Here is an 18,527-nt window from a genome sequence, read left to right on the forward strand (position 1 = left end):
GCCAGAAGATCATTATACACTTCAACAATGATACTGTACGAGGATGTATGCTGATGGAAGTGGATTTCTTCAACATAGAGAAGAGCTAATCCAATTCCAATTGATTAATGATGGACAGAACCAGCTACATCCAGAAAAGGAACACTGGGAAATGAATGTAAACTGTTATTTTTACCTTCTGAATCCAATTCTTCCTGTGCAACAAAAAATTCGGTTCTACACACATATATTGTATCTAAATTATACTGTAATATATTTAACATATATAAGACTGCTTGCCATCTGGGGGAGGGGGTTGGGGGAGGAAGGGAAAAAATCTGAATAGAAGTAAGTGCAAGGGATAATGTTGTAAAAAATTACCCATGCATATGTACTGTCAAAAAATGTTATAATTATAAAATAAAATAAAAAATTAAAAAAAAAAAAAGAAAGCTAACTGGGTTGCAGAAAAGGAAACAAGACTTGGAAAGAGACAATAAAGGATTTGGATTTTAATAGCTGGCTGCATTTGGGGTGATTACTGAACTGCAAGGAAGACTGCCCCCAGAATCCCCCCAAGAAACCTGCTCCAAGAGAATATTATATTTTGGAGAGAATATTACAGGAAATGGTTAATGCCAAAATTCACTTTGCATTACTGTAGATACTTGCAATGTGTTTTGGTTTTTTACCTTTCAACGAGAGAGGGAATTTAATGGGAAAGAGAAAATTTAGAACTAAAAAATTTTCAAATCTTTGTGCTTTTTTAAAAAAGGAAAGAAAAAATAAAATTTTAGACTACAAACTTACATTTCCTCAATTTCAAAATAACTGAGTTGGACTAGGTGTCTTCTTATGACACTTCAAGTGAAATAACAAACCTATAATATCTTTCATAAGTTACTGGCTAAAATTTTTCAGATTAGATTTATCAGAAAAATTATTTTCCTGGTTTTCTTTTTGTTTTGATAGAAAAATGAAATTCAAGGCCCCCACTTTTTCCAAGTGCTGCTATAAAATAGAAAAATAAATATAAAATTAGATTTTTCTCTACCAGAATAATGCTAAATTTATGCTAAAGCTTAGTAGCCAAATTTTTCAAAATGCACATAAAATTTATCCAGTATATATTCGATTGCCATGTTAATTTTTCTTCCAATACATCATGCACTTTTTATGTTTAGCCTAGAGGGTCACATAGCATATGAACTGGATAAAATTTATGTTGAAATACAACTTATGTATACCTTTTCTCATTCCTTAGTATGCATTCAATTCACAACTGACTTCTGAGATACTAGGAGATGAACTGCCATGTAAATTATTAAACATGTGTGGCTAACTTACTTCTTCCAGGCAGTAGTGCATAATTATGCTGAATAATCTGTAGATCTGTAGATTTTGGATGAAATTGTGAATGTATGGAAGTATGATACATGAAAGGCAAAGGGAGAGACCTTTCATTCATCTTGAAAGATCTGCCCTTGAATTTTCAGACACCTAAGAATCAAATACTAGTTTTTAGGTCAGCTTCTACTGCACCCAAATAATCTTTGCTATCCCATTGAAGAATATGAGAACTAATTTCTTCCTATAAATCTAAAATTAGTAGAAAGTATAGCACTCAGCATGAAAGATGTTATTTGTTCTATTTATATATTTCTCAGTTCTTTGCATCAAGTCTTATGATGTATATCACTGCATGATTATAAGAAGCAGGACAACAAAGTAGAAGTGATTTCAAGAAGTTCAAAAATAACAAGGCACTGAAAAAAAATCAAAGTACTGAAAATATAAGCCAATTCTTTCATCATTATTAGAGCACTACTTTCAGTTTGAAGGCTTCTAGTTCTGATATTATGGTCTGTGAGGCACAATGCCAAAAGTAACAATTACAAATTATCCAATGAGGTAAATATTTACATAACAAAATTAAGTGGTAAATCATGTTAGAATCAGTAGAATCAGTGAACTATTGCATCCATAGCATTTGAATTGAGTTAACAAATCTATAGTGTTTTGCAAATCTTAAAGCTTCATAAAATGCTAAATATGATTGATATTATAGTATAATAGCAATCATATCTGGCATTTTATGGAGCTTTAAGATATATCATAGATACTAAATATATATTGTATATCATTGTCATTTCAGATGAATTATGATCGATTATTTGGCAATTATGTGTGTTAATGATGTATTATTTAAGTAAAATACTAACTTATTAAAATTATTTCTCATTTATAAATAATTGTTTGTTTCCTGTATCACTGTAACCATTTGCCCAAGTATTATGTTATACCACATCATTAAAGATTTGACTTAATCAGTTCTGTTACTTATTCCATTGATAGATATCAGTCCCTTTACAGTCTTCAAGGGTTGCTATAGTCAGGGCAGTTAGGTGGCCCAGTGGATACAGCACCAACCCTGAAGTCAGGAGAACATGAATTCAAATCTGGTCTCAGACACTTTACGTTTCTTAGCTGTGTAACCCTGAACAAGTCACTTAACCCTAATTGCCTTAGCAAAAAAAAAAAAAAAAAAAAAAAAAAAAAAAGTTGCTATAATCAACAAATTTATCTCATTTACCAGATAAAAAATTATATACATGCAAAACTGTATGGTTAAGAAAAAAATAAGTTTTCTAACTACCACATATTAAGTAGGAAGGTGACATGAGTAAGGTAATGAGATCATTTTAGAACTGAAAGGATCTCCATAAATTATCTTATCCACCTACTGTTAGTAAATAATAGATGAAATTCAAATCCAAGTCCTCTTATCAATGCAGTATTTTATTACATCTTACTTCCGGTAGTATTACTTCTCAAGCAACTTTTTATCTTTCTAGACAAAGTTAATAAATTATTTCTCCCAGGTAGTAATTCAAGGGTGACTTGGTACTTCGAATATGATGAACTGAGAATCAATACATAAGATTTCATTGGAAATAAATATGTGTTACAGTCCTAGAAACAATCACCAAGCATGTTAGAGATACATTCTCTAAAATAGATTTTTTTTTATAAAAACAAAATAAAGTAAAATCCTGGCCTAGGCTAAGTCAAAGAGCTTAGAACATGTGTTTTGTTTTGTTTTTCCTCTCTTTTGAAAAAGAAAACAATAGAAAATGTAATAAAATAAAGCCCATCACACTGCTGAAATCTAGGGAAAACTAAAGCTGTGTTATAGATGGTCCATTTTATAATCCTTTCATTAGTAAAATGAGGGAAATAATACCTTCTTGCCCTAACTCCTAAAGGTATCAAATGAAATACAGTGCCCACTTTGAGGAAAGCATAAATTTTTATATAATTGTAAGGTACTGTTATTATCATTATTATTATAATAAGATATGCATTACTAGGTACATAGGAGAAATAATTTGATTAATTATGTAACAAAATTCATTAAATCATGAGTCACTTCAAAATTATTTTTCAAATCTGTTTCATCTACTCAGGTGTCTGTGTATGAATGGTTTATCTTATAAGCACTGACTTAGGATTCCAACATTCACCCACCTTCCAGATTCTTAACATATTAAATGTTAGGGTTAATCAGTCACAGGGTTAATCAGTCACAAGATTTCAGACAGGTTAATTAGTCAATAAATTAATTAATCAAAATATTTTAAAAAGCCTACTACTTATCAAAGGATAGAGAAATGTCTGCCCTTTTATTTGGTAAGTGAATTAGTAAGTATAAATTTCTGTAATAGATCTAAACTATCTTCATCATAGTTCATCTCTAAAAACACAGAAAGGGTACAAAGAAAAAAAAATTCATTGTAGGAGGGCCTGGGAAAATCCTTTTAGATCTTGAAAGTGTGAAGCACTTGACTGTTAACACCAGGAAATGAGGGAAGACAAGTATTCATGATAGCAATGGTCACACTTTTACAGATTCTTAAAATAACAAAATATTATTCATTCTAATTCCATTTTTTTCTTCAGAGTAAAAGCAAAGGGCAAGCTTTGAAATATAAGAACTAGCATAGTTCAATTTTCTCTGAGAAACTAGAAAATATTTATGAAAGATTAACTTTTTTCATAATAAAATCTGTCCTGAATGAAATTCATTATATTTACAAATTAACATTTTAAATTAGTCATCTTAAGCCTTGTAATTTCCATCTTTTTACCTCTTTTTGCCACTCCTCCTATCAAGCAATGGTTGAGTTCATAGACAAGAACTTCATATAAAGCAGCAAAAACCAAATAAAAATCAAAATTTTTTTTTTCTCTTACAAACCTACCCATGCTACACTAATGGCCAATATACACTGGAGAAAAAAAAAAGGAAACACTTGCAAAACGTTGAAAAAAATGTCTTGGGAGTAAGGCTCTACTGTTCTGGAAAAATACAGGGTACTTTTATGTTCTGTGTTATAGGACAATATACTTGTCAAGGCACTGAAATACTCTAGCTATTTCTGCTACCAGGATGGATTTTTTTACATTAGCTAATTACAGGGAAGGAATTAAAAACTGGAAGACATTAAAACATATTAAATATTATGCATAATGAATTTATTTTTGTACTCTGTGTAGTTTGTAAGAAAAGAGATTCAAAAAAAAAAAAAAAGAGAGAGAGATAAAATTCTAAAAGAGAAAGGAACTTCAAATTGGGAGAAGAAATGAAGTACAATAGTCATAATGTCCTAGTCAGGAAAAGATACTAAATTATTCGTTAGACGGACTTTAAATCTAAGTTATTCAGTTTCTATTAATAAATTCTGCCCCAGAAATTCAGGTTGATGCTTATTCATTTTGGTCAAAATTGATTTTTTTTCACCATTTTGTCATGGTGCCCGAAGTTTCCAGTATATAATTTATACATAAATCAGTAAGAATGATATACTTAAGGTAATACAGCTATTGTAATACATATAGCCTAGGCAAGGGGTAAAGAGAAACTGTACAAGTGTGATGGTTGTATGAGTAAAGAGAAAGTGATATATACAAAAGAAGTTATGAAGGTAGAAATGATAAGATTTGACAAATGATAGATTATGTAGGATGAGTAAGTCTATGTGAGGAGATGAGAATGACACTGACAATAACAGCCTGGGAGATGGGAAGATGGTAGTGATCATTCCAGTAATAGAAAAGCTGGGAATAAAGGATGATTTAAGGGTAAAAAATAATGAATTTTGTTTGAGGCATGTTGAGTTTGAAAATAAGACAGGTCTAACAATTTGAGATGTCCAAAATCATATGAGTATATTGCAGCTTAAGATAGACAATAAGGAGGGCAGAGCCAAGATGGTGGAGTGTATACATGTTTCTTTTTGACCTTCTCCAATGACCCTCAACTAATTACCAAATTCAGCCTCTGAATTAGTTCTAGACTAGCAGAACTGAATATTGGGAGTGCAGCAAATTACCAGAAGAAGATAATTTTAAAGATCACCAGAAAAGATCTGTTTCAGTTGGACATGGAGGGAGGCCAGGCACAAGACAACAGCGCCAATTGTGCAGACTAGGGTCAGGGAGTGGTCTCCTCAGGCAGTGCATACTCCGTTCCATAAAGAATCTACAAGAAAACTCTACCACAGTGTTGGCTACTCTGCCAGTAGATCAGCAGAAAAGTTATAAAATATGTAACAAAAACACAAAAAGTAAATAGTGAACCCTGCAGTGCCAGAGTCTCACAGGACTGGGCACATCCACCCAGCATTGGGAGTGAGTCAGCACAATCCCTGCACAGTCGCTGCCTCTTCACTGCTTCTTTGCTGTGGCTTATAGAAGAAGCTTTGAAAATCTCCCTTATCCTAAAAGCAGATCCCAACATTTTTTTTTTTTTTAAATGAGTAAAATGGCAAAGAGAACTCTAACTTTAGATAGTTTCTATGGTGAAAGAGAAGAACAGATTTCAAACCCTGAGAAGATTAAAAGTAGATCATCTCCAGATGAAGCCCTAGAAGATGATATAACCTGATCCCCATCACACAAGGCTTTCCTAGAAGAAAAATGGGGAAAGGAAAGGAAAACTTTGGAAGAAGGTTTGGAAAAGGCATATAATTAAGAGATAGATTTGACAAAATGGAAAAAGAAAAGAACTCCCTGAAAAACAGAATTTGTGAATTGGAAAAGGTAAATAACTCAAAGGAAAACAGAATTTGTGAGTAGAAAAAGAAAATAACTCCTTAAAAAAACAGAATTTGTGAGATGGAAAAAAAAATCCATAAAACAAAATAACTCATTTAACAATTCAATTGGACAAATACAAAAAGAAGTAAAAAAAAAAAAAAAAAGTAAATGAAAATAATTCATTAAAAATCAGAATTGAACAAATGGAAATGGATGACTCTATGAGAAATCAAGAATCAGTCAAGCAAAACCAAAAAAAATGAAAAAATAGAAAAAAAAATGTAAAATACCGACTTGGTTAAAACAACTGACCTGGAAAATACATTTAGGAGAGACAATCTAAGGATTATTGGACTCCCTTAAAACCATGGTGAAAAAAAGAGCATAGACACTATTTTTCAGGAAATCATCAAAGAGAATTGCCCTGATGTCATAGAATCAGAAGGTAAAATAGCCATTGAAAGAATTCACCAAGCACCTCCAAAAGAGACCTCAAAATCAAAACTCCAAGCAATATCATGGCTAAATTTCAGAACTATCCCACTGAGGAAAAAAAATAATACAAGCAACCAGAAAAAAAAAATTCAAATACCAAGGAACCACAATAAGAATCATGCAGAATCTAGCAGCTTCCACCTTAAAGTATTGAAGGGCCTAGAATCTGATAGTCCAAAAGGCAAAGGAACTTAGAATGAAGCCAAGAATAAATTGCCCCACTAAATAGCATTTTTCCCTAAAGACAAATCCCCAGGACCAGATGGTTATACATGTGAATTCTACCAAACATTTAAAGAACAATTAACTCCAATACTATATAAACCTGTGGAAGGAATTTGTGACAAAGAAGAACTAGAGATCATTATTGATCACAAATTAGAAAATTTTGATTATATTGTTAAAAAGGTCTTGTACAAACAAACTGATGCAGAAAAGTTTAGAAGGGAAGCAATAAACTGGGAAAACATTTTTACATTCAAAGGTTCTGATAAAGGCCTCATTTCCAAAATATATGAAGAATTGACTCAAATTTATAAGAAAACAAACCATTCTCCAATTGATAAATGACCAAAGGACATGAACAGACACTTCTCAGATGAAGAAATTGAAACTATTTCTAGTCATATGAAAAGGTGCTCCAAATCATTATTGATCAGAGAAATGCAAATTAAGACAACTCTGAGATACCACCTGTCAGATTGGCTAAGATGACAGGAAAAGACAATGCAGAATGTTGGAGGGGATGTGGGAAAACTGGGACACTGATACATTGTTAGTGGAACTGTGAACAAATCCAAACATTCTGGAGAGCAATTTGGAATATGCTTAAAAAGTTATCAAACTATGCATACCCTTTTACCCAGCAGTGTTTCTACTGGGCTTATATCCCAAAGAGATCTTAAAGGAAGGAAAGGGACTCACATGCAAAAATGTTTGTGGCAGCCCTTTTCATAGTGGCTAGAAACTGGAAACTGAATGGATGCCCATCAATTGGAGAATGGCTGAATAAATTTTGGTATATGAATGTTATGGAATATTACTGTTCTCTTAAGAAATGACCAACAGGATGATTTCACAAAGGCCTGGAAAGAATTACATGAATTGATGCTAAGTGAAATGAGCAGAACCAGGAGAGCATTATACACAGCAACAATAAGCTATATGATGATCAATTCTGATGGACATGGCTCTCTTCATCAATGAGTTGATTCAAACCAGTTTCAATTGTCCAGCAATGAAGAGAGCCATCTAGACCCAGAGAGAGTACTATGGGAACTGAATGTGGATCACAACATAACATAACATTTTCATTCTTTTTGTTATTGTTTGCTTGTACTTTTGTTTTCCTTCTCAGGTTTTTTTTTTTCTTTCTAGATCGTTTTTTTTTTTTTTTTGTGCCACAAGATAACTGTAAAAATATGTATACATATACTAGATTTAACATATAATTTACCATATTTAATATGTATTGGAATACCTGTAATCTAGGGAAGTGGATGGGGAGAAAGGGGAAAATTTGAAACAGAAGATTTTGTAAGAGTCAATGTTGAAAAAATTACCCATACATACGTTTTGTAAATAAAAATGTATAATTGAAAAATGAAAAAATAATAAAAAGACAGGGATGTATGTACAGATCTGGGAATCATCTGTATAGAGATGATAATTGAACCCATGGGAGCTGATAAGATCACTAAAAGAGAGACAGTATAGATGGAAAATGGATGATCCAAGACTTAGTTTTGGTAGTTATCCAAAATTATGTACATGAGCTAGATGGAAATCCAGGAAAGGAACTGAGAGGAGTAGTCAAGTACATACAGTTGTACACAAAGTAGAACTATTTTGAAATTGTAGAAAAGAGACTTAGAAAATTAAGTTTTTAAATCTAATTCAAGACCATAGAATTGGAAGAGACAGAAGTCACATAACACAAATTCTGAAGCATTACCACATACTTTTCTGTGAAATTAAATATCTACTTTGCTTTTCATCACTAAAGCATTCACAGAGCAGAAAGAAAGCATCACTCTTACTACTACTGACATTCATACTGCTTCAGCCCTAGACTCTGCCAAAGTCTTATTCAAAAATGGAAAGTGAAGGATTCCTCAACATAAATGTCTGATTGAATTTTCATAAAAAATTATGCTGCAATGGAATGGAAAGGTGAAGTGAATATCCAGATTTAGAAATCTCCATCAATACATGACCTTTCCAATCTCAATAACCACCTTAATTACCATTGATTTTCCCATACTCTTCTCTAATCACATTCTTACTATTTTCTTAATTCATGTCATTAAGAGTTATCATGTACTAAGAAGCAGAGGATAATGAATCAACAGCTGGTCTTAAAGCAAGGAAGTTTTAGATTCAAGATTTGTATATTTTTTAAATGTTGGCAAACGGCAGAGAAAATAATTGATTTATATTAGTAGAAGGAGTTTTTTCATTTGATTTCTCAATACCAATGGAATCACAGGTTTAAATCTTAACATATCTATATTATTTGATCAGTCAAAAGCCCCTTTTCTATTACTGTCTCTATAAATTAAGTTCTGGCTAGCTCAGTTCCACCTTGGATATTCCTTTCTCAATACCATTAAATTCTCTCCCAATTCTAACATTCTGTGACAATGAAAAAGCATTTTTGAAAGCAAAAGAATGAATTTGAGAAAGTAATATAAGTATAACAGAAAGTAGTGAAGTGGTTTAAGAGAAGACTGCAAAGAGGTACAGAGAAGAGTGGTACTTATACTGATCAAATAGAGCAAATTCCTACAATGCCAAATACAGGCAAAATGTCAGGGAAATTGCAAACTTATGCTTTCAAAGTCAGCCCAGAAACCATCTCAGTCAACAAAATTTGTATATCCTTTCCAAATGGAGAATCATGCTGCCCATGAGCTATGTTAGTTCAGAATATAAAATATTTGTAATATACTATAGAGAAAGCTGATGAAAGATGATTCATAGAATCACTTCATAACACGTGAAAAGGAATGGAAATGAAAATAAATCTCTAGAAATATTGGTTTCAGGTACTCATATGGCTATATCACTTCAAATCCACACATAGATGAAACTGACAAAAGCAGCTCTTTTCCAGTGACAATTGGGAAATTGGAATAGCAATTTAGCTATATTTCTGCAATAATTTATTTTTATCATTATTGATAATGGAGCCACCAGATTTGGATTCAGTTATCTTGACTTTTGATGTTCTGTAAGAAGTATAAATGGAACTTGAAGCAGTTAGGCAGAATATCTGACCAAATGTAAAAGTTACCAAGATCCCTGATCTCAGAAATAAGTAGTATTCAAAGCACTAAAGATTTTCTTAAAAGACATGTCAGGATGAGGTGATTCCAAAAGAATGGAATAATTTCAGACAACATTTTTATTCCCATTCACCCAGAAAAAAGTAATGCAGAAAATTTCAATAGTTAAGTTACCCTTATGCCTACTGTCTCACTTCATAATATCATAATCTTTGTGAGAATCACCATCCTTTATGAAATTATAAGAAGGAATCAATTAAGCTTTACTAATGATTCTCCACAGTATATCACTTCATTCTAGTCATACAAATGACTAAAATCAATATTGAATATAACATTCTTCTGAATTCATTACATTGATAAAACCATTTGACAAAGATAGATGCATACCCTATTGTATGTAATTGTAAAATTGTATTGCAAAATTGTACACTATTGTAAAATATCATATGATGGATGGATGTATACCAGAAGTGTTTGCTACTCTCTTAGAAGATGTCCTGCAGAAAATTCCAATGGTTTTCCTCTGGTTTACAGGTGAATGTATTGATTGCATTGTCTCAGACTACTGTATCCCATAGTTTGTCTATCACTCTGTCCTTATGACTAATATTAGTAAATAAATTGAAATTATTTTTATAGTTGTGTTTTTGCAAGTAATTATCATTAGTATTGTAATATATATTGATCAAATACCCCCATGAAATAGCATATCCATGTTACCTTTGGCCATATGGAAAAATTCATTCCATTAACTACTCCTAATCTTTCCTTCTTTAAGGAATATGTATGATTCATTTTTCCACTTAGCTACAACTCATTTTCTTTTTGTAATTTCATTTATAAGTAATAATGTCATGATTCAATTCCTTCAATAGTGTATCCTCTCATTAGTTATAGCCAAGGATCTCAAATATATAGTACAAATGAATTTTGCCAAGGACACAAAACTGTGAATCTTAACACTCATTTTTCTAATTACTCTGTCATCATCATGACAGAACTGGAAGGATAAGATTACACAGGAATGAAGTTCGTATTTTATATTTTCTCTATTTCATAACCAGATGGTCAGTTTATTAATGATGTATCTTTCAATAATAAACAGGTTTTATCCTTGGAAAACATACTTAGCCTCTTCATAGGGTTATAATCAAATCTTTTCTAACATGATAGAACCTTTCAGTGCTTGAATTACACTGGAATAATATAAGAATTAACAGTATCTTCCATACCATGATGAAGCATGAGAGTAAGAATTTGTGAGTTATTTATTATATAAAATATCACTAGTAATAATAATAATAATAATAATAATAATAGATAATGTTTGTATAGTTCCTTAAGAATTATAAAACTTCTATCTGCTATCCCTTTTGATCCTTGAAATAACATTTTATAGATGAGGAAATTGAAGCAAAATACTTAATTAATTTGTTCAGGATTACACAAATAATAAATATTTGAGGTAAAATTTGAACTCAGGTCTTCCTAGTACCAATATTAGTACTCTATCCATTAGACCAGGTAGCCAATAGTATATATATATATATATATATATATATATATATATATATATATATATACATATATATATGGAACAAACACTGAAGATAGTGTATTTAGTTTGACCTAGAATTTACTACAAAGATAAATGGAAGAATTTTGGGAATTTGTTCAATACCTTTAATGATCTTCAGTTGTTCTTCAATGGAAAACCAAATAAATTAAAACCTTTTTAAATGTAAACATTTTTCTAGGAGTAATATGATTATGCATCTTAGAGCATCACTATATCAAAAAAGTCAAATGAATAGTCATTTGAAGAGTGATGGAGAGAGAGATGACAGGTGTATGTAGGTCTCACAATATTTTCTTTGATAATATATGGACAAGCAGCGGGATGTGGACTAGTCAAAAATAATTCATACATTGCCTGAATCCTAATCTGGTAACCACAGAATGTAAAAGGATAGATGCAGAAGCCTTTACCAGGTTAGAAACTTCTTTTCATGGAATATCTAAGATAGAATGTGAATAAATAATTGAACAGGATGAAAGATACATATGGGTTGCAATCTGCACCAAGGAAGGAAATGCTGACTACTGAGATCACAGAATTATTAAATACTATGTTTAAAAGTTCCATTTTTCCTAGAGGCCACTGGGCAAATACCAGTCTGCCTATAATAATTAGTCTTTCCCAGAAAAGCATAGTGAATAAGAGAGTAGTTGGATAAGTGATTCCCATGCATTTTATTTCATTAAAAATGGAAAGATGACACTACATTTCATTTTGATACTTCTGAGAAAGAAAAATTAAATGGCTTCAGAAAATAAATTGTGATGAATTTTGATAAGAATAATCTGATATTATAAGGTTTCTGAGTGCCATAGCACTATATAATTCACAATTGCATTTAAAAAATGAAATGTTTATCTGTTGTGTTTCACTGGTTGACTAATCATCTGCACAGATAACTAGTCTGGGAACACTAGACTCCTCATAAAGAGTTCTCTCCTCATATAAGAATAAAGTTTTGAGTTAAGGCTATAATTAAGAAAATAAGATCAATAAATCTAACAACATGTGTATCTATAGTAATGATAATCATTCTATTGGTATGTCAACAAATTTTGGATTTGAAATCATCTTCCTCCTTTGTTGAGTAGAATCAAAATAAAAAAATCAAATCCTATTTTTGATCTGTAACAGTGGTTGGTTGGTTGGTTGGTTTTTTTTCTTCCCTTGATCTTAAGTAGCCCCCAGAGTACTTTCTGTAGAATAAGTATTTCTTAATGTATTCCCATTCACCCAAAAGTATTGGGTAAAATATGAGTCTTTTATGAGGAATTAAATATAATTCTTTTACACTGACATAAACAAAACAAAAAGCAGGAACTCTAGACAGCATTTCACGCACCCTGAATACTAGCTCTGAAGTGCTAAAAAGTATCAATGTAATAAAAACTAAAACAAAACAGTCCCTGAAAGGTAACAGAAGTATCATTTGCAGACACTTAGAGGATAGTTCTCAAATTCTTTTCCTGGGTCTTTTTGTGCTACCCAGAACCTTATCTAGTGATAGAAACACCTCTTACAGTCTATTCAGTGCCAGATCTTCCCATGAAGCCTATTACTCTCTCAATTCTGTCTGTTTCAACAATTGAGTATAGTATAGCTATTTGCATATTTCAAGTAGATTGAGAGTTGTTGACATTTCTGTTGCTTTGGAAGAAGCTCCTTTCAATTCCTAAAATACGTTAAACTGTAACAGCTAGAAATGAAAGTAAGTGTGTTTTTGTGGCAGATTGCATATTTGTTGTTCAGTCATTTAGTCATGTCTCACTCTGTAAACCTCTGGAGCACATCATGACAATATTATATATAGGGTGAAGATACTGAAATTGGGTGTCCTTTCCTTCTCCAGTGGATTAAGACAAATATTCTTTAAGTTACTCATGCAGAGTAACATATCTAGTAAGTGTCTGAAATCAAATATTAACTCAGATCTTCCCATCTCTGGGCCAAGTGCTCATCTAGCTGCCAGTTTACAAATGTGATTATCATTTTCATATTAGTTTTATCAACAAAAGTTAATTTGTTTAAAGCTAAATGCATTTTCACGAAACTTGAACCTTAGAAAATTTTGTTTTAAAATGTATTTGACATTTTGCAGCTCTAGTTTTATATACAACAAATAAAGGATGATTATCAGAGGGAAAAATCAGAGTTTTGGAATTAGAAGAGCCCTAAAAACTCTAGCTCAATAGCAATTAGGTGGCAGAGGTAAGCACCAGACCTGGAATCTGAAAGGACTGAATTCAAATCTGACCTCAGACACTTAGCAGTTATGTGACCTTAGCAGGACATATCCTTACTCTCTGGTGAAAGTAAAATGAAATATTATTTGAAAAGAACTTTGCACACCTTAAAGGGCTAAATAAATGCTATCATTTTTGTTGTTGGTATAATTTTTTTTTAAATTTGTCTTTAATTTATATCTGACAAATTATTTGGCATCTTCTTGACTATCTTCTGAGGCAATCTTGTTCCATTGTTAGAAGTTCATTATTAGAAAAATTGCTGTATGAAATTAAAAATCTAAATCCTAGTAATTTTCACCTGATAGTCCTATTTATTTGCACTAAAGATTCACTTATCACCTTATTGAATTTCATATATTTTAAAAGATAATAATCTTTTAAAAAATATATGGAATTGGTGCATGGTCTTAGAGCACCAGCCCTGAAGTCAGGAGAATCTGAGTTCAAATCTGGCCTTAGACACTTAACACTTCCTACCTGTGTGTGTGTGTGTGTGTGTGTGTGTGTGTGTGTGTGTGTGTGTATGGAATTCAACATTTCATTTTTAAGATTACATCTACATTTTGTAAAGAATCAAAACAATATGATATAGTAGAAAGAGGATAGGATTCAATGTCAGAAAACCTGGTTTTTAAACCCCAGCTCTGATACTTAATGTATAATGTGAGGCAAGTCATTTAATCACTCTGGGTTTCAGTTATCTCAACTGTGTGAATTGCAGATAATACTTGTACCAGAGTTGTAGTAAAGAAATGTTTTATGAACATTATATAAAGTATTCTAGTTAACATAAAATATATTTTTTCTTTTCATTCAGTTTATTTTATTCAATATACATTCTCTTTTGACCTTTTTCCCCCTTTTCTTTCAGTAATAAATAAAAAAAAATATCAAAGTTGAAAGGAACCTGAGAAGTCCTTTAGTCCAAATCAATTTGGAAAAAAAAAAAAAAAAAGAAGAAATCCCTTACAGAGTATCACTGACAAGAGCCTATCCAGATTCTACTTAGAAACATCTAGCAATAGTAAACACTTTTTTTAAAAGTCCACTATTGGACAGATCTAACTATCCAAAAAATGTTGTTAGATTGAAGTCTTTTACCACTATCTACATGCTCCTTAGTTTTAGTATTCTTTTTTTTTTCCAACAGATCACAATTTCCTGTTTGATATTCAATAAATGAAATAAGTTTTCAAAGATGTTCCAGGAAAAAATGAGAAAAATTATCATCTCATCTCAAATGAGTATGATTATATTGTGATGATTCTCTCAGGACAACTGCCCATAATTAGCACCCAAAATAGTCCTACTCTATCCTCAGGGCCAACTCCAGTATATATATATATATATATAATGTTAGTTATTAAAGTGAGTACTTAGAGACACTGCAGTATGATGAATCAAAAACAAAAACAAAAACAAAAACAAAAAACTGAGAAGAAAACTGGCCATTGCTATAACTTTCGCTTTCAGCCTTTGAATCCCAACTTTTCGTTTGCAAAATACAAAGTTTAGACTGGATCATTTCAAGCTCTTATTTCACTAACCCTTTCACAAACTAAACAATATTGTGATGATAAAATATGTTGATATTGCAAGTATCAGTCCCAGAAAGCTACAGGAAACATTTTCAATTTTTGTTAAGCCTTCTTGTGTTTAAAAATCTAATTTTTATTAGGCTACTTAGCCCTTGACCAATACTAATTTTCTTGGCTCAAATTTTTTATCTGTGCTCCACTAAAATCTATCCTTCATCAGGAATCCAACTTCCCAAGTCACCAAATTAAGGTAAATTCTCTTTTTAATAAAATTGAGAAACAAAATATTCTTTGAATATTCTATTATGTTAGAAAATAATAGTCTTTTATGTCAAGAAAGCTCACAGTACCTAAAATAGCCACCACCTCATCATCCTGTATAACTTCGAGAGATCCTGATACCACAAAGCAGAGGGCATCCACACTTTCTCCAGCATGGTAGATGAGGTCTCCTGGAGCACAATGAATTGTTTGGAATTCCACTGCCAAGGCGCGTAGGCATCCATCACTGGCCAGTCTGAAGGCAGGATGCTCATTAAAAACTTTGCGGTTCAGATGCACACAGATATCTGCTCTCATGTCCTTTGGACAAATGGAGAGGACCTGAAGATAGTGAAATATAAGAGAGAGAGAGAGAGAGAAAGAGAGAGAGAGAGAGAGAGAGAGAGAGAGAGAGAGAGAGAGAGAGAGAGAGAGAATGGAGAAACAGAAAAAGAACAAGAGACAGAAAAAGACAGAGACAAAGAGGAGGAAGACAAAGACAGAGACAGAGACAAAGAAACAGAAATGAACAGAAATAGTGATCAAAAAAGACAACAGAGAGACCAAAATAGAAATACAGAGATAGATAAAAGTGATGCAGACAAAAAAGATGAAGAAGTAGGGGGAGAGGAAAGGGAATCAGAGGATAGGAAAAGATAATACAGGAGAGGAGAGGAAAGGAAATCAGAGAAGAGAAGAGAAGAGAAGAGAAGAGAAGAGAAGAGAAGAGAAGAGAAGAGAAGAGAAGAGAAGAGAAGAGAAGGCCACATCACAAACAGGGATAAATATCTAAATATCAAAAACATTTTATAGCAAAAATATCACTACCTAATATCATTTTTTTATTTCATGTTTTAAAAACACTTTGTACCTAAATACATATCCAATTATATGCATTTAACTTCATGTTAGAGGTGAATTCATATTACCTACTTAAACAAGGACAACCTACAGCAGAAGTAACTTGGCATGCTAACACTGCCCAATATTGTGTGTCTATCTCTATATTTCGCACTATGTGCAAGAATTCTTTCCCCTACAAGATGAATTGCTATCCAGGGAATAAAAGGGTATTTGCCATGGAGTACTTAGGCAGCTGGGAATATCAGCAGGAAAGGCAAGTTTGTTTTTTTTTGTTTTTGTTTTTTTTTTGGTGGGGGGAACAACCAAAGTTAAGAACATTCTATTTTCTGGTTTCAAAGGATTGTCAAGGACAAAGGTAAGAAGCAAACGATAGTCAACTTTTAGAAGAAAGAGCAAATGGGAGGTCATACTTAAAAAACTAAGTGAGAAGTGCAGACCTTTATTGCTTATAGCTCTCAGCCAGGAAATTAGATACCAGATAAAAATGAAGATCACCTTTAATTACAGTCATAAGAAAGTAAGGAAAATAAAAAGGTTATCTAAAATGTTCTTCAGTTAGGATTGTACAAATCCAATTTGTACCCTCTTGGTGAGCTATTCCTATCATGACATATTTTGATCTATTTTTAAATTTTATTTATGAGTTTTCACATTCTTTTCTTTTAAAATTTTGAGTTTCAACTCCTCTTCCTCTCTCCAGAATGATCACTGGACCACTGAGAAGATTATCTTCCAGTAATATTCTACTACAGGTCATTTAGTCATTCCCCAAATGAAAGGCATCCTCTCCTTTTACAATTCTTTGTTTTCTGTTCCAATGGTAGGGCAGGCAGGGTAGATTCAGGGGCCATTCAATTAAACAGTATGTGTTGAGCACCTGCTATGTATGTGCCCAACCAACTCCATCCTTGGTCTTGTGGGTATGAATACCTGCCCCTAGAGCCATAAAGGAATTAGAGATACCATGATGGGGTCTTCAGGGTGAGGTGTGGTTAGTAGAGGAATTGATCCTTCTAGTAAGCAGGCAGAAGGCCTGTGAGATCAATTTAGCTCCATAGTCCCACCCTTTGGGGAGGTGATCCATTTTGAAATCCAAGTTATGTCAGATTCCTGAGACCCACTCTCTCTAGAAGTCTCCAGCAGTCTCACCTTGTCATACTTTGTCAGAAATCCCAGTCATGTCTGCATCCACAAAAAGAGCTGTTACAAACATTTTTGCACTTGTGGTTCCTTTTTCTTCCTTTATGATTTCCTTGAAATATTGACACTATAATGGCACTATTGGGTCAAAGGATATACACAGTTTTATAGTCCTTTGGGCATAGTTCCAGCATGTTCTCCAGAATGGCTAAATTGTTTCAACAACTCCACCAACGATGCATTAGCATAGTTTTCCCACATCCCTCCAACATTTATCATTATCTTTTCTTGTCATCTTAACCAATCTGAGAAATGTGAGGGGGGGTACCTCAAAGTTGTTTTAATTTGCATTTCTCTAATCAATAGTGATTTAGAGAATTTTGTCATATACCTATAAATGGCCTCAATTTTGTCATCTAAAAGTTGTCCATTCAAGTCCTTTAACCATTTATCAATTGAGGAATGACTAGCAGTCTTATAAATTGCACAATTCTTTATATATTTTAGAAATGAGACCTTTATCAGAAATATTATCTGTAAAGATTTTTCCCAGCTTTGTACTTACCTTTTAATCTTGTTTCTGTTGGTTTTATTTGTACAATTTAAAAAATTTAATTTAATTAATATAATTAAAATTAATTTTATTTAATAATATACTTTAATGTAATATAATACTTTCATATATAAATTTTAATATAATTTTAAAATTTAGTTTAAATTTAATAATTTACTATATTTTAATTTAATAAAGTTGTTTATTTTCTCTTTCATAAGTTCTCTAGCTCTTCTTCAGTCATAAATTCCTCACTTTTTCAAAGATATGATAGATAAAGTATTCCTTGTTCTCCTAATTTGTTTATAGTACCATCCAAATCATGTATCAATTTTTACCTTTTGGTATGGGGAGTGAGATGTAAACTTATGACTATTTTCTGAATATTAGATTCCAGTTTTTCCAGCAAATTTTTTTAATGTGAGTTCTTATTCCAGAAGCTGGAGTTTGGAGATTTATCAAATACTAGATTGTTATAGGCCT

General features: G+C 32.1%; 1 protein-coding gene across 1 annotated transcript in view; it reads right to left on the reverse strand.

The window, feature by feature from the left end:
• The window catches only part of KCNH5 (potassium voltage-gated channel subfamily H member 5), a 472,518-nt gene that overhangs the window by 117,964 nt on the left and 336,027 nt on the right, over positions 1-18,527 (reverse strand). The window contains exon 9 of the mRNA XM_074290315.1: positions 15,577-15,829. Within this exon, the coding sequence (XP_074146416.1) occupies positions 15,577-15,829 (253 nt within the window). The remainder of the gene's footprint in view (positions 1-15,576; positions 15,830-18,527) is intronic.

The sequence above is a fragment of the Sminthopsis crassicaudata genome, chromosome 2 (genome assembly GCF_048593235.1).
Source record: "Sminthopsis crassicaudata isolate SCR6 chromosome 2, ASM4859323v1, whole genome shotgun sequence".
NCBI lineage: Eukaryota > Metazoa > Chordata > Mammalia > Dasyuromorphia > Dasyuridae > Sminthopsis > Sminthopsis crassicaudata.